At 45.3% G+C, this 26,088-nt stretch overlaps 1 protein-coding gene across 1 annotated transcript in view; it reads right to left on the reverse strand.

The window, feature by feature from the left end:
• The window catches only part of drosha (drosha ribonuclease III), a 103,903-nt gene that overhangs the window by 63,122 nt on the left and 14,693 nt on the right, over positions 1-26,088 (reverse strand). The window contains exons 8-15 of the mRNA XM_019264697.2: positions 13,508-13,594; positions 13,309-13,395; positions 11,476-11,547; positions 11,059-11,140; positions 10,095-10,169; positions 9,083-9,252; positions 6,474-6,598; positions 1,979-2,078 (exon numbers count right to left, since the gene is read on the reverse strand). Coding sequence (XP_019120242.2) covers positions 1,979-2,078; positions 6,474-6,598; positions 9,083-9,252; positions 10,095-10,169; positions 11,059-11,140; positions 11,476-11,547; positions 13,309-13,395; positions 13,508-13,594 — 798 coding nt within the window. The remainder of the gene's footprint in view (positions 1-1,978; positions 2,079-6,473; positions 6,599-9,082; positions 9,253-10,094; positions 10,170-11,058; positions 11,141-11,475; positions 11,548-13,308; positions 13,396-13,507; positions 13,595-26,088) is intronic.

The raw sequence follows: 26,088 nt of genomic DNA on the forward strand, positions 1-26,088 counted from the left end.
CTGGATCTTCGCCTGTTGGATCTTTTTGGTGATTGTTTGCTAAAAAAAGCACCAAAATAAAAGAAAGATTCTTGTTAAGAACCAGACTTAAGTGCCAAAACTCATATTCTTATTGTGCAGCGGGACACTGATCCTTATAAAGAAGAATCCCAACACTGGAATTGACAGAGAATAATAGCGTGAAGTTCTTGTGCGGGCCCCAGATGAAGCCCTGGACTTGAAACCAACGGGAGAAATCTGTGGAATGAGTATGAGATAGCTTTTCAAAGATGCTCCTCATGCAGCTCTACTGAGCTCGGCGAAATCTGCACAGAAGAATCAGAGCAAATCCCCAAATCCACACATGCCGAGCCGATAGAAGAGACTCGGGAGCTGAACCTACTTCCAAAGTACTGACTCTGGGATGAATGCTTATTCAAATTAGAGATGTGAGATAATAAAGTAACAGACTTTTGTGGGAATTTCTGCAGTGCAGTGTTTTAGAACCTGTGTTCTCCTCGGTGCAAAACATTTTAAAGTTAAAAGGAGTCGGGAGCGTTTTCTCGAGACAATATGAGTCTGTCGAGCCAAGTTTCTTTTGGCTGAAGGACTCAAACTCCGTCTGGGCAGCACACACCGACAGTCTGCATGTCCCTCTGTGACACACCATCTCCGCCCACACACACCGCCCTCCGCGCTCTCGGCGTGAGATCTGGAAATGGGTGCAGAGGCGTGCGCGCCCTCGTGCCAAGGCCGGTTCAATCCGAGGTGCGAACCTTTCCCGGGCCTCCGCGGACTGACAGAGCGAGCGCAGAGGTATCAAGAGCTGCCGCGAACGTCTCTGACTGGGTGAGTCTTAATGGGAGAAGAGGAGCAGACGTTTAAGTCTTTCACTGAAAGACCATTTACACGGGAAGCTCGAGTGTTCCCCCGGGCATTAGATAAGCAGCGATGCCACGCTGGCACTGCAGTGAAGAGACATTGACGTGGTTTGATGCTTGTGGTGGAGTGTGTGTGCATGTGTTTGGGTTCACTAATTGCTCCGGTGCAGGTTGACAGTGGGATTGTCAGGGCCTGTTAGCCGGAGAGAGAGTTCTGCAGAGCTACCTGGGAAAACCAAGCTAATTGAGCTCGGAGTTCTTGCTCATTATTGGTTCAGAGTGTATCAAACAGAGCGAGGGAAGAGGCTGTGTCTGCTGCACGCTCTTTTAAAAAAGTAGAAAAGCTTCATGGAGGAAAGGCAAGTCATGCTCGAGCTCCTCGAGGCCACACGCAGCACCTGTACCCTGCGATTCCCCGCGGCTACATGGTCATTACTTCACCAAACCTAAACCTTTTTCCATTCCGGCGTTCCCTCGCGGCGGTTTGACCTTCACGCTCGACTCCGGGAGAGCAGTTACAGCCGCTTTATTCTGAGCTGTAAATTCATCTAAATTATGCATTATTACGTCGGATAAAAAAGAAACCGAGAGAGAGTATTTATACCCGGTGTGAAGGAAGCTAATAGGGAGGGATGTTTCAGAGCCAGGAATGTTGCTGTTCAGGGGGAGGGCAGGAGGAAGGGTCTCAAGTGTGGGCAGAGGGAACAGGTATGGATGGTGTAATCTGTGTGTGGCAAAGGCCGTACGCCGTGCTCCAAATTCAAACTTTAACACCATTTATCTGAGCTGCTCGGCGAAGGTTTAGTTCTGTCTGAAATCTTGTCCTGTGTGCATGAACGGTAAAAGCCTGGATGTTTAAACACTCCTCTGCTTAACGTTTCTGTCGGTCTCACTTTTGTTTAGGCTTTAAACCAGGAGTACCAGCAGCAAGCCGTGCAGGTATGCTGCATGTGAATCAGCGTGCACAGCGGGATCGACGTTTTGTTTTTGAATCTCTCGTTTGTGCGAGCGCTCCGGTGTTTTCCTGGCATCACCTCTCATATCTGCAGGAAACGAGCTTCCCAAAAGGAAGTGTGCTTTGTTCCTCTTTTTTTGTTTTTTGTTTTTCTCCAACTCACCTCTCTCTGCGTCAGCTTCTGCTTGTCAATCTGCTTGACCTTGGGGCTGTTGGCCAGCAGGTGGCGTAGTTTGACGTAGCTCTTCCACAGCTTCTGGTACCTGCAGAGCAGTAAATAAGGAGGTGTAAGGGGCTTGACAGGAGTCCATCTCCTCCTCCTCCTCCTCCTCCCCCCCTCCACTCAGTCTCCACACTTCTGCAACAACACATCAATATTTCATCTGCGGCTCGGATGATATTAAACATAATTTAACAGTTGCCCGCGGCCGTCATTGCATTATCTGCTTGTGTGTGAGAGGGCAGAAGATTCTCTGTGTTTCTGATGTCCACTGTTTGAACTGAGAACAGAGGTCCACACACACACACACACACACACACACACACACACACACAGGTAAAAAGCTGTAAGTCGTGATTAGAGCATTTAAGCGTCCCTGACACGACGCGACTCGAGAGCTACCTCACCTCGTTTCCTATAAAAAAAACGCCTTTGTCTTGGCTCTCATTTGCATGTGAAAAGAGGGCCGGGAGTTATCGCCAAGGTGACATGTATCCGCCATACTAACCACCTTACCCTTCACACACACCCCCACCACCACCACCAACCATCCACCCAACCAAACCCCCCCTACCTCCTTTCTCTCTCTCTCCCTTTTCAATCAGACCTCTTGATTGATGCACTGAGGGCCGAGTGTGACCGTTCTGCTCCCATTCAGGAGACTTTCTCCTCATTTACCCAGAGTTATTCAATTATGATTGGTGGGATGGAGGGGTGAGGAGGGGGCGGCGGCGGCGGTGGTGGTGGTGGTGGAGCGGAGGGGGTGGGGGGTGAGTTTGGGGGATAGGATGGCGCACTGACAGAGAGAAAGGCGTAAAGAAAGGAAGAGAGAGAGAGAGAGAGAGGAGGAAGGAAGGGAAGGAGGAGGGGTGTACTGTGGAATAGAAGAATTATAGAGCTTTAATAGCGGGGACTTCATTAGAGACTGAGACGAGGGAATGAGACGGCTTTACCGCCTCGATTATCAGCTCACCACCACCACCTCCGCTCTGAAGCAGCCCGAGCGGACGAGAGACAGAGGCAGAGAGAGAGAGAGAGTATCCAGCCTGGGAGGCCCCCTCGTCCCCAATCCGCTCCGATGACCTTTCCACAGATCCGCCGCGTGCTCTCGGGGTAGCATCGCCGCGGCCCCTCGCCACTCCCTGCACATGCCTTCATTACCATACGCTGCCTCTCTCTCTCTCTCTCTCCTTCCACTGCTATCTGCAGTCATTGCCCGGCTCCATCTATCTGCATTCAAACATACGTTTCGCTTACGTAAATGTTCCGTAATGGCTCCATTCAGACATGACGGGACCGTTTACAGCGACGCACACACGCGCTATTTGTTACCTTTGTTGGCTGGGGAGGGTCGGAGAAAAGAAGAGAGAAGACGGATCAGGAGCCGAGCTGAATGCTTCGTTATCTTCACGTGTTTCTCACTGTTAAATGAATCCCTGATATTTTGATAGACAAGTCAAAATTCTCTGATTTCAGCTCCTCAGGCGTGAAATATTCTCGATCTTTTGTGGACGTCACCTCGAACGTTTTTCACCATTTCATGGACCAAACAACTAATCGCCAAAACGAACGGATGACGACACTGTTCATTAGTTGCACCCTCACTTCTCTCTCTACTCGAATCAACCTCGCTAAATGCCCTCATCAATAGGGTTGCAAAATTCCAGGAAACTTTCCATAAGAATTGACGGAAATACACCGTGAATTTACTAAATTGAAGGTTGAACTTAAATATAGTTGGGGAAAAGTTATTTAAGCATTACTTTGACTAAAAACAACTGAAACAAAGTACATTTGAATATCTGCTGTTCCTATAATCACATGCACGTAGCACACTGCTTACTGCAGGGCTACTGAGGCCACGCCCCCCCTACCTGTACAGGTGATTTTCTGTACCTGGACCACACTTTAGAGCCCAGAGCACACAGAGACTATTGAAGACACACATTTGAGTCTGTGGACTACATAATATTGTTCAATAAAATAATTCCAACTTGAAAAGTTCTACTTATAAATAAATCTGTTGGAATGTTTAAGGTTAAGAGTTATTTTGCATGGAAACAAACTAAATCTTTATATTTATGTTTGGATTAATTCATCATAAATGTCCAAATAAAATTCCCGATTCCAATTTGGAATATTCCCAAAATTTCCTAGCTTAACTTCCATTGAAAGTTTCTGGAAATTTATCTGAAATTTTCCACCCCCTTTGCATGGAAACAAACAAAATCTTTATATTTATGTTTGGATATGACACAGTTTGTTTAAATCACCTCCAGTTTCCACTCAATTCCCATATATTCCCATTAATTCCCTTAAATTTCCAAGTCAAATACCCATGGGGTTTCCAATTTGGAACATTTCCAAAATTCTCCACCTTTACTTCCATTGAAAGTTTCTGGAAATTTCTCAGAAAATTTTCCACCCCCTTTGCAACCCCTACTCATCAGCCGTTTGCTCATGTTCAAGTTCACGAGAACGTTACCGGACACGGAACATTTAAACGCCGGTCTGCTCTGATGGCTGTTGTGACTTTCTGCACAGTGAAAAGAAAAAATTAAATGTTTGTAGATTTTTAGGGTTTGAAATCAGAAACGGCTTGGCCACAAATAGAAATTTGCTCTTTGGCAGTACTTTTACTCTGTGCAAAGAAACGATAATTAAAGGGACGGGATTGCAATCAGAAACATGCCCGGCGGCACGAAAGTTCAGAAAGTTTCGCGAAGGGAGAGACAACCTGACGACAGCCCGTCACGTTAATTTCAGTTTCCTGCTGAAAAACAGAGGCACATGGTTGTTTTCTACTTCAGTCAAGTGTATGTGAGAAAAATGGAGAACAACACTTTTCCAAATCACTACAATATAACTTTAACAAGCTACCGGGGTTTAAAAAAAATAAAAAATTACTACGCCAGAAGAGTGGCAATGTCAGGAGAAGCTCCCGAATCAGAGCGGAGTATGTAAATTATATGCTCAACTTCAAGTCTTGTGAGAGACAAGAGAGATCCTGCCACTCTGAATCCACACGTGTGTTACTCAGGCGGAAATGTGACAGCGCTGAAGCCAGACTGGAGGTGTTACGGAGACGTTACGTGGTCCGAACGCTGTAAGACTGCCATCAAGACTTTTTAAAGAAACGATTCTCTGACTTGACGTGTCGAACTGACAGCACGTTTATGTCTGAAAGGAGGCTTCTGTCTCCTCGTCTCAGCCTCATTCCCGTCTCTGAAAATCCCTCCGGATTTATTTATTTTTTTCCTCCCGTGAATCATCCCTCTCTTTTCTTCACAGTCCCTGACCTCTGACATGTCATCCATTCCTGCCCCGGCGGTTTGCGATGGAAGCTGTGGAAGCTCGAGTGGCGGCTGCCTGAACACAAACGCGTCCAGTGGGCAGCGTGAAAGGAAGAAGACTAACACAGCTTCTTCAGTCTCCTGAGTTAATATATGCTGCTGCTGCTGTGTCCAAGGCTCCCTCTCTGTGGCATTGCCGCCGCCGCAATCAACACCGACTTCTGCCCTCGCTACACGCATCATTAGCAGTGGTAGGAAATCCTTTTCCACTGGTCTCTTACTACTCGTTTCTGCATCAGCTAATGATGTCCCAGTCCATCCATAAATTTGTCGTTGTCTGTCGCTTTGAGAAGTTTGACATGGCAGCAGGATGCGCGGGGATGAAAGGGCTCAGCAGACAGGCGGCTAAAATGGTAGCGGCGGGGGAGAGGGGACATTAGTCGGAAGGGAAGAGGCAAACTAGTTCTGCCTAAATGGATTTCCTAATGATCATCCTCTTGTTTGCGTCTCCATCATTGGGCGTTTTTCCTCCTGACTGTTGTGAGCGAGGCTGGATGTTCGAGTTCAAAGAGAAATCCACAGGTTTTAAATTTAGAACTGGAGCGCCGAAATCAAGTTGTGCGCGCCGACTTTGATTGGTGCTCGGCGTGGCGTTTGTCGCATCTCTCCGAAACACCTCAGAGACCGCGGCTCAGATGATCTAATACACTTGCTTTTGTTAATTATGCAGCAGCACAGTACAGTATTCCCAAACTGCGGCCCCGGCGGTGCCTGCGCGCAACGGCATTACTATTCACGAGGCGGAAACCGCGGTAGCTCCCGACGGCGGAGGCACCCAGCGGAAACCTGGGACCCGTGACGACGCATGTGAAAATGTCACGCCACTCGTTTCCCATCCTTCTATTCCCCCCCGCCCTGTATTTTCATCTCTCTCCTCCCCTCTCCTCTCCTCTGACACACGCCAGTTCTCGTCGTCCTCGATGTGCGACAGGGAACGTTCTGCCGTCACGGTGTCCTGGGAGAGCGCCGGTGAATGAGGATCGAGGGAACTGAGGGAGACTAAACGCGGCGGGTGTGCGTGGAGGAAAGATCTGTACTCAGATGGGTGGTCGACATTTATGTCTGGTGTGTGTGTGTTATCTTACTGAGGGTCTCCGGCGTAGCTGAGCTGAGCAGGCCGAATCCCAAAGTGAACGATGATGGGGAAGGTGATGACGTCCGGGTTGAACTGCTCCCTGTCCAGTTGGTCGATGCGCACCGAGCTCGGCTTCTGGAAGAGGAAACAGTCAGAGTGTAAACACGCTGATATCGCTCGTTCAATCATCTGCTACCAATATGTGAAATAACAAATAATCCTTGCTGTGAGCGTCGTCTGTCACAGCGATGTAATGAGAGGACCGGCTTGCAAACAACGATAAAAGTGATGACAGGGACGGCGAGCTAACTTCTGACACTCTTATTAAGGTGGCGGGGGGGAGGGGATTGACAGGCAACATGTCCTCCGCCAACTCCCAAATCACAGTTATCCTGTCAGGCATTTTGCGAGATCAGAGGAAAGGAGCTGTAGCATAAGGCGTGATGAGCTGCGCGGCAGATGGCTCGGGGAGGCCGCCCGGGTTCACCTTGACATTAGGCGCGCTCGCTCGTCGTCGAGGCCCCTGCATACAAACTTTGATTGGAGAGCGAAAGGGTCACCGGTCAACTTTGATTCCAGCCTTTAAAGCGACGTAATCAGGTTTGACTGGCTTGATGGAAGGTTTGATGATTGCCCTGTTTACAATCACGACTTAATACACGGCAAATGCTAATTCATATGTACCCCGTTAAAACGCACCAGAGCTGTTTGAAGGGCCGATGACATTTGTCGACCGTGGGAAATAATCACTCGAGCCGAGGCGTCTTTGATTGGCATCAGACCACCTTCGTTTTTTTTTTTTGGAGTAGTATGTGTGACCTTGAAATATCGCCGTGGGTTGTGTTTCCACAAAAATGAGAGCGTGTATGGACTTGAGTTGACCCACCTAGCTCATCTAGGACATTTTATTGACTACAGAGCACCAAGAATCTCATGCCTCACGGTCGTCATTTATATCATTTATCGAGCAGTTTGCAGCTTTTTAAATGTGAAAAAAAAAGATATTCAAGCTGACTGACTTTGGGTTTTGGACCTTTGGGTGGATATTTTTTAAATAAATCTGACATTTCTGACTGAATAAATAACTAAATTCAAGATAAATTACCAGATTTCTTTCACCGCCTCCTTCCTAACATGAAGGAGAAACTCCCTTTCAGATGATCCAGACCTCGGTGGAGCGCCTGGTCTTAAAATCAACCCAAAAGTTCACGTTACCACTGCTCATCAAGCTTAACTGGCTAACTACGTAGTAGTCTCCGGTTCTGCAACCCACCTAACGACGCCTGGCTCTGCCACCCGAACCAATCCAAACTTTTCTCGTTGGTGGAACATCCCCCGAGATCAGAGGCGTCCCTCTCTACCTTTAAAAACCTCCTGAAGACCTCCAGCTCTTCAGAGAGGACCTCCTCTCCAACACTACCAACAACCGGGCATGATAAATCTCTCCATCTTCCTGGACCGTCACTTGATTCTATGCGAGCTGTACTTAATGAAGATGTCCTTGACACACTGTACCTTGATTGTTTGGATAAAAGCCTCAGCTAAATGACTAAATGTAAATAAAAATGCAAACTAAGGGGTCCACACAATGCTCAGTACAGCTCAATTTGATCTCAAGTGGGCCGAACCAGTAAAGTCAAAACGTACAAATAAATAAATCATCATGTTTGATTTTTTTTCTCTTGTTTCTTATCCAGAAACTCAAATTTCTCTTCACAGTGGGGAAACTTTGCTCTGTAATTACTGGGAGGTTTTCATTATTTATTGATTATTCGGGCTCTTTTGAGAACCACCACATGTTTTCATTAACGTAATTTTTTTCACACTTTGCAAAGTCATCTCGCGGGCCGGATCGGACCCTCTGGCGGGGCCGGTTTTGCCACCACTGACCTAGACTTAGAATTTAGTTTGTCTAGATGGCGGTTCAAGAGAACCTGCGGCATCTCTAAGGTCATTCTAAGGTAACAAAAACATCATATTTAACTTCTTATTTTCAGTCGATGAAACACTCATGAGAACAAGTATTATATTCCATGGCTGGTTTTAGGACCACCAAACTCTGGGAGTGACGAGCACGATTGCTGACCACCGCCCCAGATAGTTCTGTTGTTCACGAAATCAGGGTGAGTCTCCACATGTGACCTTTTTAATAGACTGGCAGACCAATCTTTAACTCCAGCGTAGCAATGGAAGACTATTATACACCCACCTATCTGGAAAAACCCTGACAGCAACGATTCAGTCCTGCCAGCGACAACGGTTGACTCAATAACTCACCCACGCCAAAAGGTTACACAATCATATTCACTGTTCATATGCAACCTTTTAGCAAGCAATGACATCTTCACCTTTACCTAGACACAATTACTGTACATCCTTTAAAATATGGGCCACACAAGAAGGTTAACCAACTTCATCGTGACATAAAAGCTTTGGGCCCTGAATAGTGTTGATGACAAGCAAACGCCCTTGGGGATAATAGGTGGCGTTGCTTGTGTCACGGGCTAACAGGGACAGCCTTATTCCTGCGGTGTCGAGGGGTGGGTGGGGGTGGGCGACGACTGCCCTTGAAACAGCAGACAAGGCCACCTCTTCCTGTCGTTTAGCCGGAGGCCTCACCATGCCCGGGTTGGTGACGATCATGCCCTTGCACTCCTCGGCGTATTTCTGCCACTCCAGCTCCTCCCACTGCAGCATGTCTGCGATCTCCTCCTCGGGGACCAGGGGTTTGCTGCTGCGGAGCAGGTAGAGCAGCACCTGATGCATGGACAGCACCTCCTTCCCACCATCTAAAGACAAATAGAAACACACGCCATGAATGAACGCATTGGGGACAGAAGCGTTAAAAGACCATCATGGGGCACCTAGTTCACCGAAGGGACTCGCGGTTTATTCAAAAAAATCTTTTTGTAGCTACAGTTTGTGGAATTAAACAAGCTGTGACACTTTTCACACGGGAAAATGTTTCACAGAGTTTTCAAACGACATCTTTTTTTCCTTTTCGAGACTGATTTTGAAAGAAACTGTGTGTCTTTGTGCAAACGTCTCTCAGACGTGCACAAAAAAAAAGAAAAGAATCGTCTGCCCTCTCGGTCCTGAAAATGCATTAAGACAATAACAAATGCAAACCCACACACACACACTCCTGCTCTAACTTTCAAACACAGCGTCACCACGTTCCCCCTTGTAACTCCTCGTCTCCGCTCTCTCTCTGTTTACAGATCACATCAGAAACGTTGCATTTTTGAGTTTTTTGTGTGTGTGTGCTTTTGTAAAAAAAGAGGCAGATAAGTGTTTGCAGCGGACTAAATTGGGAGAGCCAAGGAGAGAAATTGTTTTTTGATGGAAAGAAGGTAGGTGGCACGGCTGTCATAACAAAACACTGTGGCAATATCACAGTGCACCAGCACCATCATGTGTAGCAAAGATGAATACCATGCAGCTCACACAGCAGCTGTGTGTGTGTCTCTTTGCAGAGAACAGACCGACGCCGGCATATGTAGAAATGTTTCACGTGACTGCTTCTTTTTTTCTGTTGCACATTTGAAGTCGGGAAACTGCGACAACGCTGACCACCAGACGGAGGCAGGAAGAAAAAGTGGGTACTTTGTTGCTTTGTTAGGAATCTTACCAGGTAGGAATCGGACAAAACGAGGCATGAAATGGAACTGCTGGCATCCGGAGGCTTCGTCGTCAAACTCGGGACCTGCAGGGAAGATGATGTTGTTGTTGTTCTTGTTAAGTTGTTGTTTATTCAGGCGGAGAAAAAACCTTTTGGAATAAAATCCAAGCAGCTGTTCACGCAAATGTAATAAATTAGGAACATGCAGGCCGTGTACAGTTGAAATAATAATCACAATTATGTTTCTTGACATCACAATTATCCGTTTTAATGCACTTTATTAATCTCAACTCTTTATCTGTGACTGTGAACGTGAAATGAGACGCTACCGTAAAGATTCTGTGATTGTGTATGAAGGCTGTGGAGGAGGCTGTATTCATAGTATCGTAATTAGATGTTAGTCAGTCCTGCCTCTGAGGAGAAGCCGCAGATGCATTCTGCACACACAACTGCTCATTATTGCTGTATTATATTTGAATATTGAATGTGGCTCGCTTACAAAAATCGGGCCACAAACCAGAGTTTACTAAAAATAAAAATAATAACTGCCACCTATTCTGAAGCGAATCAGCAGGTAATGAATGACAAATCCTGACGATGGTTACGTAATTTTAACAACAATGTGTAACTTTTCCACCTTAAGAAAAAAAATATGTGACTATCATGTGATGCTACACTGACGTAATCGGGTGAATGGTGTGTTCTTTGTGCCTGGGATTGGGAACCTGGAGCACTGGTGTTCAGCACAGAAGCTTTGGACTGTGTTAAAAGGAGAACGTTTCATTGAATGCTGACAGAGAGCAGTGCAGGTGTCGTGCCAGAACAGGAGCAGGCGAAGGCTAAGAGACCTCAGAGGACGTCGACTGAGGAAGCTAAGGAGGCCAAACGAGTAAATCTTAAATCAATCAGCTGGGCTTCTTGCTGTTGGACTACGTGTTGTGTGATGTTCTCCTCCTGGTTTTGGAGGTCCTACCTCTCAGATTCCAGTCGTACAGCTCGAGAATATCCTGGAACAAATAGGCGGCAAACAGCTCCAGGCCTCGGACGCAGTAGTTCTGGACACCGGGGAGAGAGATGATGTTAGATAGCGGCGTTATGTGAGCATACAGTACAATAAAGACTATAAAGAGTCCCTTAATGTAGATCATGACTGATAAGTAAATCCAGCTCTCTAACTTTATCACATAAGCCACCGTATCGGTGTAATCAACCTCTGCAGGTTACAAAGAGTGTCTTTTCCCTCTTCTACGAGGATTAGCACATTCGCTTGCCCAGGCACTGAGGTGTGAGGGTTACATGTGGCTCAGCCGGGCTCAGGCTCAGACGTCTGAGATAAAAACAAAAAAGGGGAGAGAAAGAGCTGGGAGAGATAAAGTGGGGTTTTACCGACCTCCGGTGTCATCTCCTCTATGAAGTGAATGGTGTAATCTATGTTGAAGCGGATCACACGGCACAATGGGATCTGCGATGATGAAAGAAACAAGGAGGGGAGAAGAAAGGACCGACCGACTCATTACCATGGCGTTAGGCAGAGGTTACGGCTTCGCGAGGAAACTCATTAAAAGCTCATCTCGCCCGGCGTGGTGGGCGCAACCGCATGCACGTAAAGAAAAAGTATGTACACATGAGTAATCCCACTCTAACTCACTTTAAAGTGTCTAAACCTTTGGTCAATTAAAAACAGCCTGACGTGTACAAACAATCACATTCCTCCACACACACACACACACACTCTTGAAAATTAAGTAACTCAAATCTTGCTAAATAGATAAGCCTGCTCTTCTGTGTTTAATCTCCCTAGTTACACGGTCTTTGTTGTCTGAGAGCCGGGGGTCCATTTTAAGAGATTAACCTGAGAGCCACATTCATTCTTGCCCATCCCGGCGGCTAACTAGCAGGGGGGGTTAATATCAACCACGCTCCGAGGTTCCTTAATCCCCCTCCGCGCTGCCACGAAGCGTTTACCCCGGCTTTTAACAAGGGCTGTTTAAATTATCCAGTTCAAATCACGCCCTTAATCCTCGGGGCTCTTTTTCAAGCTCGACGGATATTGACCAAGTAGTTTGTTATTCAAACATGCAGGGGGAAGAGCGCACACGCATGCAGCCGAGCGCCGACGGACGCAAGGACAGCAGCACGCAGAAATATTCGCACTTTGAACACATTTTCTAAAAAAAAGGTCCCCTATCGATCTCTCGCCCCCTTTAAACACCACCCTCCTCCTCCGCCTCCTCTGGGATAAAAGTGAGGCACAGCCTCGAGCGGCTGCAGGAAGAGACGGTCCTTTTAAGTCGTGACCTCTCTAATGTCTGACAGTCACTGATGGGGGCTTCAAAAAGTGAGGCAGAGGACTCCGCGACAAGGTCAAGCGAGCGGCGAGAGGAGCACTTTGTCCAGGCGACAAAGAAGCCGACGCGAAAAGCCGAGGAGAGGATTTTATTTTTTTATTTTTTTCACTCAGCCGCTGGCCTACTGTAAATTATACGTGTGGAGGACGGGGATCATGTGAGGCCAGCACACAGCTTCACTAACTTTTATTGTTTGTTTTGAATCAACAAGGATTCAGACATGATGCACCCTGTTCGTTATTTTTGTTCCCTTTTTTTGAGAAAATCGGCTGCGTTTATACGAACGAATATCAGTTTGCATGATCAAGGGTCATGACTGGGTCATGGATTCAAGTAAATAAACTCTGTAGGATTACAGAGTTAAAATCTTTTCAGCACATCCACTGATTTATGTCAGAACACGCAGGACGACGTGCGATTTCTTTCTGAATTTTAAAAACACCAAAATTTTGACTGTTAAGCACGTTAAAGTTTAAAGTCTGGCACATGTGATGTCTTCTACAGTTTTTCCCGCCCTGCGCAGCTGTAATTATTAAAAATTAATGCTGTGAAGGAGCTGTGAAAACGTTTCGAACGTTTAGTTTGAACCTACGATGTATCTTTCAGAGCAACAGAAACAGAATTTAGTAAAACGCGATCAGCAGAACAGATCCAACCATTCCTATCTTGTTTTATCACGCACACACACGTTTTGGAATATGAATTAAGTCTATAAAGACGCTGGAAGCAACCCGGTAAACTCTCAAGTTTAAACTCAATCTTGTGGTCACCTGCACCCAAACACACGATATGAAAGAAACTGCAAGGAAACACGTAAAGATTCTGTGGAGATTTGAACATTTTGTGGTGTAAAACTAACAAATCATCACTCTTACGTTGGTGAGAGGCGTGTGGGAGAACAGAGAGAATCCCTCGAACAGATACTCGTGGTCGTCGTACTCGATCACCGTCGGCCTGTCGGTCTGTAACGGGAAAACAGCACTCAAACACACACACAGAGAGAGAGATGACTGTATTTGACACGAGTAAATGCAACTTTTTTTTATTTATAAAAAGAGACAAAGTCGTATATACCAAGAAGTTGGTGGGTGGAGACACGGTGATCCGGTAGTGGAACAGCTTTCCCGCGTTGTTGTTCATGGAGCGGCATTGTTTCACGGGCTGAAAGATGAGACACGTTAGAGATCCGCAATCTCGCTTTTTTATTCACTTTTAGGGTTGTAACCAATTAAGACGTTTACGGTCAAAAGATTTCCTCCTCTAAACGGTTTAAATAAACTAAAAATAAACAATTTATAACCTAATCTTTAAGGCTAAAATATATGATCATTTCCAATAAAGCATAAAAACGGGCGTCCTCTTTAATGACTACAGTCACGTGTCATATATACTGTATGAACCCATTAAAAGCAACTGATTGACGAACAATTTCCAGGTCAACCAAGTCCGTGACGAGCAATTAGCCGACTAATCGACTAACTAAGGGGACGAGCCGCGTTCATCCAAATAGATTTTTAGAAAACATAAAAACGACCTCCAAGTAACGTTTAAGTGCCTGTTTGTCTGCAGGCTGATGTTAATTTACCTCCATGAAAAATAGACACTCATTAAGGAATCCATGACCTTCATTGATCTCTACACTGATTGACTTTACCTCCTCGTAAACAAGCCTCCCCGTCTCCTTAAACGGAGCTATTCTGCTTTTTTCAAGTGTCCGTGTCGGATAAACGAGGTCAAAGTTTTAAATAACGAGGTAAATGTATGGAAAAACGAGGTCAAAGTTTTAAATAACGAGGTAAATGTATGGAAAAGTGCAGCTGTAAACAGCAATGTGCCGAGTCACAGAGTTTATTGATTGGTAATCTGCAGAGTCAGCTGATAGGACGGCAAAGTTAGCCGCTACAGCTAACTTTCTAAAAGCTGCTAAAGTTAACTGGCTAACAGCTGCTACAGCTAACTGCCGGCTAAAGGCTGCTACAGCTAACTGGCTAAAAGCTGCTACAGCTAACTGGCTAACAGTTGCCACAGTTAACTTTCTAAAAGTTGCTATAGCTAACTGGCTAAAAGCTAACTGGCTTAAAGCTGCTACAGCTAACTGGCTAAAAGCTGCTACTACAGTTAACTGGCTAAAAGCTGCTACTACAGCTAACTGGCTTAAAGCTGCTACAGCTAACTGGCTAAAAACTGCTACTACAGCTAACTGGCTAAAAGCCGCTACAGCTAACTGGCTAAAAGCCGCTACAGCTAAGTGGCTAAAATCTGCTAAAGCTAACTTTCTAAAAGCTGCTACTACAGCTAACTGGCTAAAAGCTGCTAAAGCGAACTTTTTAAAAAGCTGCTGACGGCTAACTGGCTAAAGGCTGCTACCTAAACTAAATGGCTAAAAGCTGCTACTATACTAACTGCCAGCTAAAGGTTGCTAAGCTAACTTTCTAAAAGCTGCTACAGCTAACTGGCTAAAGCTGCTAAAGCTAATTGGCTAAAAGCTGCTACTATAGCTAACTGCCAGCTAAAGGTTGCTAAGCTAACTTTCTAAAGCTGCTACAGCTAACTGGCTAAAAGCTGCTACTACAGCTAACTGCCGGCTAAAGGCTGCTAAAGCTAACTTTGTAAAGCTGCTACGGCTAAACTGGCTAAAAGCTGCTACGGCTACTGGCTAAAAGCTGCTACGGCTAACTTTTAAAAGCGGCTACGGCTAACTGGCTAAAAGTTGCTACAACTAACTGGCTAAAAGTTTGCTACAGTAACTGGCTAAAAGCTGCTACTACAGCTAACTGCCGGCTAAAGGCTGCTAAAGCTAACTTTGTAAAAGCTGCTAAAGCTAACTGGCTAAAGCTGCTATTACAGCTAACTGCCAGCAAGGCTGCTAAAGCTAACTTTTTAAAAGCTGCATACGGCTAACTGGCTAAAGGCTGCTACAACTAAATGGCAAAAGCTGCTACTAAACTAACTGCCAGCTAAAGGTTGCTAAGCTAACTTTCTAAAAGCTGCTACAGCTAACTGGCTAAAAGCTGCTACTATAGCTAACTGCCAGCTAAAGGTGCTAAGCATAACTTTTTAAAGCTGCTACAGTAACTGGCTAAAAGCTGCTACTACAGCTAACTGGCTAAAAGCTGCGACTACAGCTAACTACAGCTAAGGCTGGTAAAGCTAACTTTTTAAAAGCTGCTACGGCTAACTTTCTAAAGCTGCTACGGCTAACTGGCTAAAAGTTGCTACAACTAAACTGGCGCTAAAAGTTGCTACAGCTAACTGGCTAAAAGCTGCTACTACAGCAACTGCCGGCTAAGGCTGCTAAAGCTAACTTTGTAAAAGCTGCTACAGTTAACTGGCTAAAAGCGGCTACAGCTAACTGGCTAAAAGCTGCTACTATACTACTAACGGCCAGCTAAAGGTTGCTAAGCTAACTTTCTAAAAGCTGCTACAGTTAACTGGCTAAAAGTGCTACTATAGCTAACTGCCAGCTAAAGGTTGCTAAGCTAACTTTTTAAAAGCTGCTACAGCTAACTGGCTAAAGCTGCTAGGTAACTGCTAACTCACTACAGCTAACTGGCTAAAAGCTGCTACTACAGCTAACTACCAGCTAAAGGCTGTTAAAGCTAACTTTTTAAAAGCTGCTACGGCTAACTGGCTAAAGGCTGCTACAGCTAACTGGCTAAAAGCTGCTATAGCTAACTGCCAGCTAAAGGCTGCTAAAGCTACTTCCTAAAAGCTGCTAAGCTAATGCTAAAAGCTGCTAAGCTAACGGCCAGCTAAAGGCTGCTAAAGCGAACTTTTAAAAACTGCTACGGCTAACTGGCTAAAAGCTGCTATAGCTAACTGCCAGCTAAAGGTGCTAAAGCTAACTTCTAAAAGGCTACACAGCTAACTGGCTAAAAGCTGCTACTATACTAACTGCCAGCTAAAGGCTGCTAAGCTAACTTTTAAAAACTGCTACGGCTAACTGGCTAAAAGCGCTATAGCTAACTGCCAGCTAAAGGCTGCTAAGCTAACTTTCTAACAGTTGCTACAGCTAACTGGCTAACAGCTGCTACTATAGCTAACTGCCAGCTAAAGGCTGCTACAGCTAAATGGCTAAGCTGCTACAGCACAGCTAACTGTCGGCTAAAGGCTGCTACAGCTAACGGCTAAAAGCTGTTAAGCTAACTGGCTAAAAGCTGCCAGTACTGCTAAAAAAGTAAAGCCATTGTCCGTCAACTGAAAGTTGAAGCGAAGCAGTTTTCTCAATAAAATATGATCCAGTTTAACAAAATATGTGAATATATATTATATAAACTGTCCTTATTCTAACTCGTGGTTGCTAGACAGCTAATTAATCAAATTCGGTGCACAACATTGTCCGAGCTTGTTATTGCGTGCAGGAAAAGTAAAGGGGATAGAAAGAGGACATAGTATAATTATGTCCTAATAAATGGACATGATTATTTTAGGGATAATGAAGCATCTCGGAGCCGTGTCGCTGAATGTGCTGAAACCAGAAAATCTGAGCACCTGGTGAGATAATCACTGAGTCACCGGTACAGATGACTCTCCTGTCTAATCCTTAAAGATGAAAATCATCACTTCTTTTTGGGGGGATGAGGGATGATGAAATCTTGTGTCTCTTTAATATAATTCAAAAACGGCCAGTGTACAGAGAATACATTTAGGCTGAGCAGAATAATGTCCTTGCCCCTCCGTGCAAGGTTATGAAAGGGTGATTTATTCACGGCGTGTCATACTCCTCCCCCGGGTAGATGCTGTGGCGGATCCCTGTACGTCTGGCCTTGGCACTGCACTTACACAAGGGACCATCATTCATCTGGACAGAAAGAAAATAAGTAAATCAGACACAACTGCTTCACTGCCATGTATAGCACGTGGTGGTGGGGGAGCTGCTGAACATCTCGAAAGTGCTGACCTTTATTCTTTCACTGTTTTTCCTGTTTGATCGCTGCTGTTCAGTTTGAAACCTTTATTGACATTTTATGCATTTCAAACAGTTTGGAAATTACATTTGCTTGGGGAAAAAGTAAAAACTCTTCAATAACCGTCAAACACTTGTTTTCCTCCTCCTTCCACTTTATAGTTAGAATGCCAGAGCACAAAGTGCCTCGTCTACTGAAGAAAGGATTTCCAATATTTACCAGAACGGCTTCAAAAGCTCACGGAGAGGAGGGGCTGAACTCGGCGCTCTCGATCCATAAGTTGTAAATAGAATTAAAACCACCGATATTAGATATGTAGCTACTTTAAGAATACATTGGCAATGATTTCCCAACATACGAGGCAGAGGTGTGTGTTCAAGTTTTCTATAAAATCCAGTTAAACTACAAGAACAAGCATGAATTTAATGAATTTTGTTAATTATTTGGCCATTCTGTGCAAGTCTGAAGTCCCAATATGAATATATCTCACAGGAATGTTACTTTTTTAATAGTTTACACAAAAAAATTTTAGATTTATTTTTTAAGGGACATTTAATATCAACAGAGAATCGGCTGGTCTCGTCTATTGCAGATGCACACTTCATGGCTTGGTGGAAACAGACTTACATTTTTCAAAGTGTTTTGTTTTTTCATTCTTTTAAAATCATCTTATAAAAACTGCTCAGGGCTGACAGAGTTACAGCAGCTTATGTGGCAAACGCTTGATTTTTTTAAAAAACTTGTTCCTTTTTATTGGCATAATTTAAATCTGTGTTTGAATTCTATGTTTTAATCTCCTGAAGTGGATTATATATTTATTTCAGCACCATGCAGTGTTCCAATAGTGTGCCAGAAGGTCATAATTATTAAGATTATTATATACTGCCATCGCTGTTATATTCTGTTCTGTTTCTGGTTCAGACTGGTCACTGCTCTATATTAAAATACCAACTTTGTCAGCTTGTGGCAATGTGGTACACATACGGTATATTTGTACTCTGTGTACTTAATGTATCACTATCCAGGGAAGTATTATTTTTTATACGCTGGGTCACATGGTGAAGGGAGGCAGCGATCAGCAGTGAAAGTGGCCATTGGACTCATTTTGTGTTTTATGAACTTAATGAGAAGCAACAGCTTCTGAGGAGTAGGAGAACTGGTGAATCTCACAAAGTCACTTTAGAGAAAACGCCGATACCTGAATAAACAGCCAAAGCAGGGTGATGGAGGCAGTGAGTAAACTGACTGACTGAGTTCGGTTTCGGTTTGAGAGTAATGCTGAAAAGAAAAGACAACTTACAGACAGTAATTGTAGTGTGTGCAGTAATATCGTAGATTAGGATGCAAATCGTCGTCGTACATTTCGATCGTTGACCGGCGAACCGTGAGGCTCGTGAAGATAGAAAAGAGAACAAACACAAAGTTTGGTTTTCTAACATACAAGTTACATGAGACCGACACTGCCCCGGGTCGTTGTACCACAGCCTCCTCGTGCAGGCGGTCGGGGTGAGCTTTTTTTCTCTGATCTCCGGCAATGACATCGAAAACTTCTGAGTCCAAGAGCTGCGGGGCAGGTGGCTTCTTCTCGCCGTCTGACTCACAGTCTGACTCACTGCTGCTGTCCATCTGGAAAACCCAAAAGGGCAGAAAAAAAGTCCACAATCATCAGAACATCACCAGGCCGAGGGAGGTCCGCGTTCGTCTGCTCGGCTGTGCCCTCACAGAGAATTAAAACACATTATCCGTATTATAACATTATAACAACATTATAGTATGTAATTATCCGCAGAGGGAGAAGTTTCAGATCTGTTACCACTGCAGACTAACATCGTCACTCTGCTTTCTTGATTCCCCTCACACTTACCAAAAATTTAACCCCCACACCGAATGTGGATTTAATTACCAGTGTGCTGTTTATTTGTGATTCTTAGCTAAGCAAAGCGCTTCAATTATTATTGGCCTGACTGTGAAGTCAGTGCCTGGAGCAACATATTTAGCAATTAGATCTCCCTGAGCGAGATTTATGTTATCCGCGGTGCTGAAAGAGACAATCAGGCTGACAGCCCCGCAGATAACATCATAAACACTTGAACTTAATCTTCAGCCTCAGCCCAACGCGCCGCTGAGAACACAGCAACTTTGTATGCATACAATTAAGAAGATTGTAAACAAATGTATTAGCGGTTCACATATTGTCATTATTCGGGCTGTTCAACAACTTGCACGTGATTATTAAAACCCACCTGGGTCCTCATCCAGTTTTGGTCTTGGGTGGGTCCCCACTTGGGTCGAGCCTCCTTTCGCTCGCTCCTGCCTCTTCACCAGCTTCCTCGAAGCGCTCGTAGAGGTCCGCAGCTTACTGGTGCCCACCAGGTCGAGTCTCCCTGAACAGGTTGAAACAGAAACAACATGACTCTCAAGTGTCCTCGAATGAACGTCGAGTGTCGAGAAATCCTTGATTTGAGTAAAGCGATTCATCAGATCTGGCACGTGGAATTAGCGGCATCTAGCGGTGAGTTTCAGACTGCGACCGACTGAAAACCCACAAACGTCTCCCTCTCGGTTCAAGCATGAAGGAGAAACTACACAGGTGACATAAACATAATAATTTCTTATTTTTAGGTGATTCTACACTAAGAAAACATAGTTATGAAGATGATAGGTCATGTGACACCCTGGACCGTTATGAATATAACTCGTCAGCTCTGTCAACATAAAGCTGGCAGCGAGGCCGGTCCAATAATTTAATGTACATGTGTGAGAGCCAAAATGATTTCCGTGACTGTGCTTAAATTTAATTTATGGCGCTGTCGGACTGTTTAGTACAGGTGCTTGCCTCCCTTTGTGGAAGCAAGCAGAAGAGCGTGAACTGTTTTTCTGAACGCAGTGAAGCGCCAGCAAATGCAGACTGAAGCAGAACATTTCATTACATAGAAACATGCTGTGTATTTAAGTTTAGATTCTTCCAACTCTTTTTCTGGAGTTATTGGAAATGTTTAGGTTCTCAAACTGTTTGGTACATGGAGGAATCTGTGAATGAAAACTATCAAATCTTTTAAAATGTGTTTTTGCCTTTCCTGTAATTCCTGATTGTCACAGTCGGAAACAATCCAACACAGCCACGAGTGGAATCGAATGTGGGGTTTGATCGAATGTCAGTGTTATGAATAAAGCTTCAAACTATCTCTGTGACTGTTTTTATGTTTTCTTTTAAAAAGGTCCACTGTTCAATAAATCAAAAGAACTTAACACCATCAAGCTAATTAACAGTCCTCCAGCTTGACATCCCGTCATATAAGTCAATTAAGGCCAAATAATGCGACTATAAGAGATACGATACAGTATGATACGACTTTAATGATCCCACACCTAGGGCTGCCACAACGATTATTTTGATCGTCGACAATCACCGATTATTTTCGATTAGTCGACAATCGATCATACGTAACTTGACTGTAAAACATACAGCGTATCGCACCAGCTTGCAGCTGACAGATCATTAGCCTTCAGCTTGAAGTATGAGCTACCTGAAAATAAAACAATTAAGATGATAGCTCATTAACCCGTTAAGAGAGAACGGCCCCGGGAAACGGCGAGGTCCGGGCAGGCGAGCCTTTCCAAGCCGACCCAGAAGCCACTGCTGGGAGGGCCAGCCAGCACCGGGAAGAGGTCCCACGAGGGGATCCTGCCTCACGTGCAGCCGTCCCTGACCCGAGTTTGATGTCCCCTGGGCAGCAGATGCGCGGAAGTTGGGGAAAAATCGCGTGATGGTTAAATTGCAACCACCGCCCGGAATTCACGGGGATTCACTGAAGTTGCGTTGAAGTTGCAAATCGCAACATCGTGAATTCCTGGAGGGTCTGTGTTATGGTATCATACGGTACAGTCAGGCCTGACGCCGATTACCACTACTGCCCATGTGCGTAGGTGTGTGTGTGACAGAAAGGCAGACGCGGCAGTGGAAGCTGCAGCCGCAGTTTCGAGAGAAAAGAAAAAAAAAAAAACGATTTGTCACTACTAAGTTTAGTTGTCGACGATTTTTGTTCGTCGACATAATCGTGACTAATCGTGGCAGCCCTACCCAACACAGGAAATGCAGAACTTGCCACAGCAGCTCGTATCACAAGATGAGAATGACTTGTGAATAATAAATATACAGAAAAGTCCTGAAGTCATGCTGGAGTTAAAGAGTCTGACGGCTGTTGGAAATGAAGGATCGTGGTAAGGCTCTTCGTCTCCGCTCTTGCAGCTGAAGGAGCTGCTTAAGGCTTGAGATGATTTCCCCATCTCTCAAATATGAAAAGATTTTTTCTTTCGTTTGTATGAGTGATTGTGTGCACAGAACATAAAGGTGACTTTAAAAAGGAGCATATATTCGAACTCAAGCTCATTCCTCACCTTGAAACCTGTTAAAATTCAGCCCCTCCAATCTTTTGAGACTCTCTGTGATCGTTCAAGAGGAGCGAGAAATAAAAGACATAAAATGTGGCGCTGTCTCGACATTTACCTACCTTCACTCGGGTTTTACTGAAGAACAGGTCACGGTCTCGGATAGAATGAGTAATTTGCGGACCCCCCAAAAAAAGTAGCTGATGACAGGCGAAGCAAGCACTAAGAGAGTACCGGTAAAGGTCAGAGTTGTAGAGAGGAAAGAAAGACAGTTGGCACTATCCGGAAGATCCAAAGACTTTAGGGAAGCGTTTTAGAGGCCAGGTGGTGATTTGCAAGTGCGAGAGAGGCGCTTTTTTGGGGGGGCAAGCTCGCTATTAACTGAAAGGCTTGAAAAACGTCAGCAGTGGAGAGCGGCTAATCCAACTTTTAACTGCAACAGCAGACAAAATTGAAAGAAAGGCAGACAGAAGATTAGGAAGTTTCCCTTTGCCAGTCAGTTTATAAAACGACATAAAGCAGTCTGTGCTCCAGCGTTAATGGGCCGTTTAATCTCCTTAAAACAAACGGCAGCAACATTTGCGCGCCTGTGGACTCCAAGAGCATAATAACAGTTATATATTACGACAAAACAATTAGCAAATGAGCAAAGGTTGGAGAGAATTAAGACAAAAGTGCCAACGTACACTTGGTCCATGGGGTCATTGGAGTAGTAGTTCTCAGCATGCGTGCACGCGGATCCAGGCTGGTTTCAGCAGCTCTTCTTCTCTTCTCCTCGTCGCCCTCTCCTTCTCCGTCTCCTTCCCCTCCCTGTCCGAACGTCCCGCTCCCTCTCTCGCTCGCGGTCCCTCTCGGCGAGCGCTCCTCGGAGTCTCTGCTCCTGACGGAGGAGTAGCTGGCTCTCTGCTCAGGCCGAGGTGCTCTCCGACCGCCTGTTCCCGCTCCTCCTCCCAGCGGCCACGTTTGCGGTCTCTGCTCGACGACCGGCTGCAAGACGAAGATTAAAAAGAGTCCAGTTAGGAGAGACGGAGGCGACGAGCACCGCCAGTTATCATGTGTCCGAAAGGTTAGGATGGAATTATGTCACCTGAGCGATCCCGAAGATAAACACCACGAGATATGACAAATCAAATCCAAATCACACCACCGACTGTCTCTGCACTGACTAGATACATTTAACATAAATCTGTTATTGGGGTTCCCAGGTGACCTGGGTGGAGCAGAACATATCGCCTATCAATAAAATAAATATATACAAACATAAGCATGTGTAATACTGAGTGAGGACACTATGTTAAGGTATATGCATGATATGTACTAACAATATCTGTGCTTTTATTCTGAAGATAACACGGTATATGTAGTAAATTACAGGGGGTGATGACGGGAAACTGACTATCCAGGTTTTGGAAACTCGACCTGCGCCGTCTCTTGTAAATCCTCCAGTTTTATGGCAGTGTGACTCATGCTTCAAATATTTCACAAATTATGATAAACGACGACACACAACACTACAGGATAGAGCAGCGTGTGCAGTATTCATGAACAGTGTACTTCATTTGGTTTTCGTTTTTCTGAGCGGGAGTTTTGTTTTTTTGGACAAAGGTTTCTAGTTTATTAAATAAATACAACAAATACACAGATGTGTACTTTATTTCTCACTGAGTATTCAGAAATAGAACATATGGGAAGAAAATGCATATATAATGTGGCTGCGGTTGTATAACGCAGAGATATTTATCAAACTCCTGAACTTAAAACCTGCATTAAATAAATATAATAGCCGTGTACCTTCGAGGCTCTTTCGTGTCGTCGTCGGGCGACTGCGACCTCCGACCTCTCTGTGTCATACTCTCCCGTGAACAAACACACACAGGGTTGTAAGAACTTCTTCAAGCGTGGATCTCTTTCAGGAGAGTTGCCCTCTTTAACGTACCTGCTGCGATCTCTGCTCGGTGTCTGGGAGGAGTCGGCCTCTGTCGTACTCGGACCTGTAACGTCCGCCCTCCGCCTGCCTCGTCGGTCCGGACTCCTTCCGCGGTCCTTCCTCTCTCCGGGAAATTTCCATTTATGCTTATCGCCGTGGCTAACCGTAGCCGTAGGCCTCTGCCTGTGGTCGTCGTGGCGGTACCCCTTTCCGGAGACCTCCTGTTGTCCATGGGCTTCTCGTACTTGTACTGCCCCCCCGTGCCTGAAGCCGTGGTCTGGTTTGAACGAGCTGGGGCTCTGAGTGTACCCAGGGTTGAAGGTTGGAGGAGGGAAAGGAGGGTGGGGAGGATGGGGGTAGTTCATGGAGTATGGAGGGTGGTAGCCATAGACTGAGAAGCTATGGGGGGAGGCATGGGTGGGTGTGGGTAGTGGTGGGGCGGCACAGGAGGCATCATGTAAGGTGGTAGGCATCTGAGCAGACACCTGAGACCCCGGGGTGGGACCTCCTGTGGAGCTGGGAAGGGGCGAGGTGGAAAGTTAGGCGGGGGGTTCGGGAAGCCCTGTCGACCAGGGGGCTTAGGGAAGGCGGACGCACCGGGCACTGGTTGAGAAGCCGGGAGTCTGGGACGGTGCTGGCGGAGGGTAATGCATGAAGTCAGATGCGAGGGCATGTATCCGCTGTTGCCATGGGTAGCTTCGAGCCGGGGGGAGTCGGGGAATCTAGTGGTACGGGGGAACGGGAGGCTGGGGAGCGGCGGCCTCAGGTTGGTGGGTGGTAGTTTTGTGGGGCCATGCTGACCCGGGGGCATCCCTCCTCTGGGACCACCTCGGTCCTGATGGAAAGACATGACTGGGACAAGACAAACAATCCAGTTCAAATCGACGTCACACATGAAAATAAAACAACACCTGGGTCAAAGTTTTGACTTCTTTAGATTATTTTATATTTGCAGTAACAATTACTGTGCATATTAATTTTACCACGGCCACTTCAGTGCTCGTGTTGCACGTCTGCACACTGATCTGCTGTTTGTTTTTTCGTTTAGTTTGAAAGATACGCTGTCTGTGTAATAGTTTCTTTGTAATTTCTTTGTTTCAACCACTAGAGACGCTCAACCTCCCCCGCTTCTTAAACATAAGATACCCAGCTCCTTGTGATGCTAGACTTAACTTTACACCTCAACACAAGGTCAATGTGTAAAACACACCAACAGGGGGTCATCTTTGACCGTCGCGTGTAGATTGACCTTTTCGTCTCTGTTTCATTCTTCACCAGCAGCAGAGAATTTCCACAACATCTGTTTGTTGCGTTTCACTTCTGTAGAGTGTATTACACTTTTCTGCTGCTGTAACGAGTGAATTCCCGCCGTTGCGGGAATAACGTAAAAAAAGTATGATCTAAACTTTGTTTTTTAATTTTTTTAAATGTTAGTATTCTGCTCCATCATGTTTAAACGGATCACGGCCATTTCAGGGCTCGTTTGGCACGTCTGCACACAGTCTGTTTTTGTTTAGGTTGAAAAGATACTCTGTCTGTTTGTTGCGTTTCACTTCTTTAGCGTGTTATGGAGTTTTCTATCCTTACACGAGGTCACATGTGGGGCCTGAGGTCCTCAGCATATAGTTGTTTGTCTTTGGTTGGGAACAGTAGGGGCCAGTCTATCTCAACACTGTGGTGTCCAGGGTCACAGAGACTGTTGCTTGCCTTCATAGACATAATGGATAGCTTGTAGGGATGTAACGATGCATCGTGACACGATTAAAAATCGGTACAAATGCGTGACGACTCGCATCGGTTGACAGAAAAATGAATCTTGATTCTTGCGAATGCGAGAGAAGTAGGATATGTTCTTTTTCTTCTTTTTTTAAATTAGAAATAGGTTACTTTTTCTTAAAAAAAAGGCACTGGTTGTGGATTCATTGTTCAACGTCAGGCGTCAAGTCACATGACTCAACGTCACTAAGTAGAACAAGGGAAGACATGGCGACGGTAGAAAGTAGCTTTGAAACAGACGCACCGAGCAGTTTGAATCATTTAGATTCCCTATATACACAAATACAACTCTGAGAAAAGGACAGACAAACCAAAAACAGCATGTAAATACTGCAAGAGACTGCAACATGCCAGCAGGCAACACGAGCAAACATGCAGCAGCAACACAGGCAACATGCAGCAGCATATCAGCCGCCACCACAGTGAGAAGCAAAGTAACGTTACGCCACCTCGAGAGCGAAAACTGCACGTTACAACCAGTTAACAGCAGTTTACCGTGAGAGTGTTCTAAAGAAAGGAGAATACTGTCATGTGTTTTGTTGTTAAGATGCAAGTTGCACTTTTTATAAGAGAACACAAACTGTTTGAGAGTTCGGTAAAGAAAGCACCTGAGATCGTTTTCCTACAATAAAAAAGATCATTTTATTTGGTCAGAA

Source organism: Larimichthys crocea, chromosome XXIII (assembly GCF_000972845.2).
Source record: "Larimichthys crocea isolate SSNF chromosome XXIII, L_crocea_2.0, whole genome shotgun sequence".
Lineage (NCBI taxonomy): Eukaryota > Metazoa > Chordata > Actinopteri > Sciaenidae > Larimichthys > Larimichthys crocea.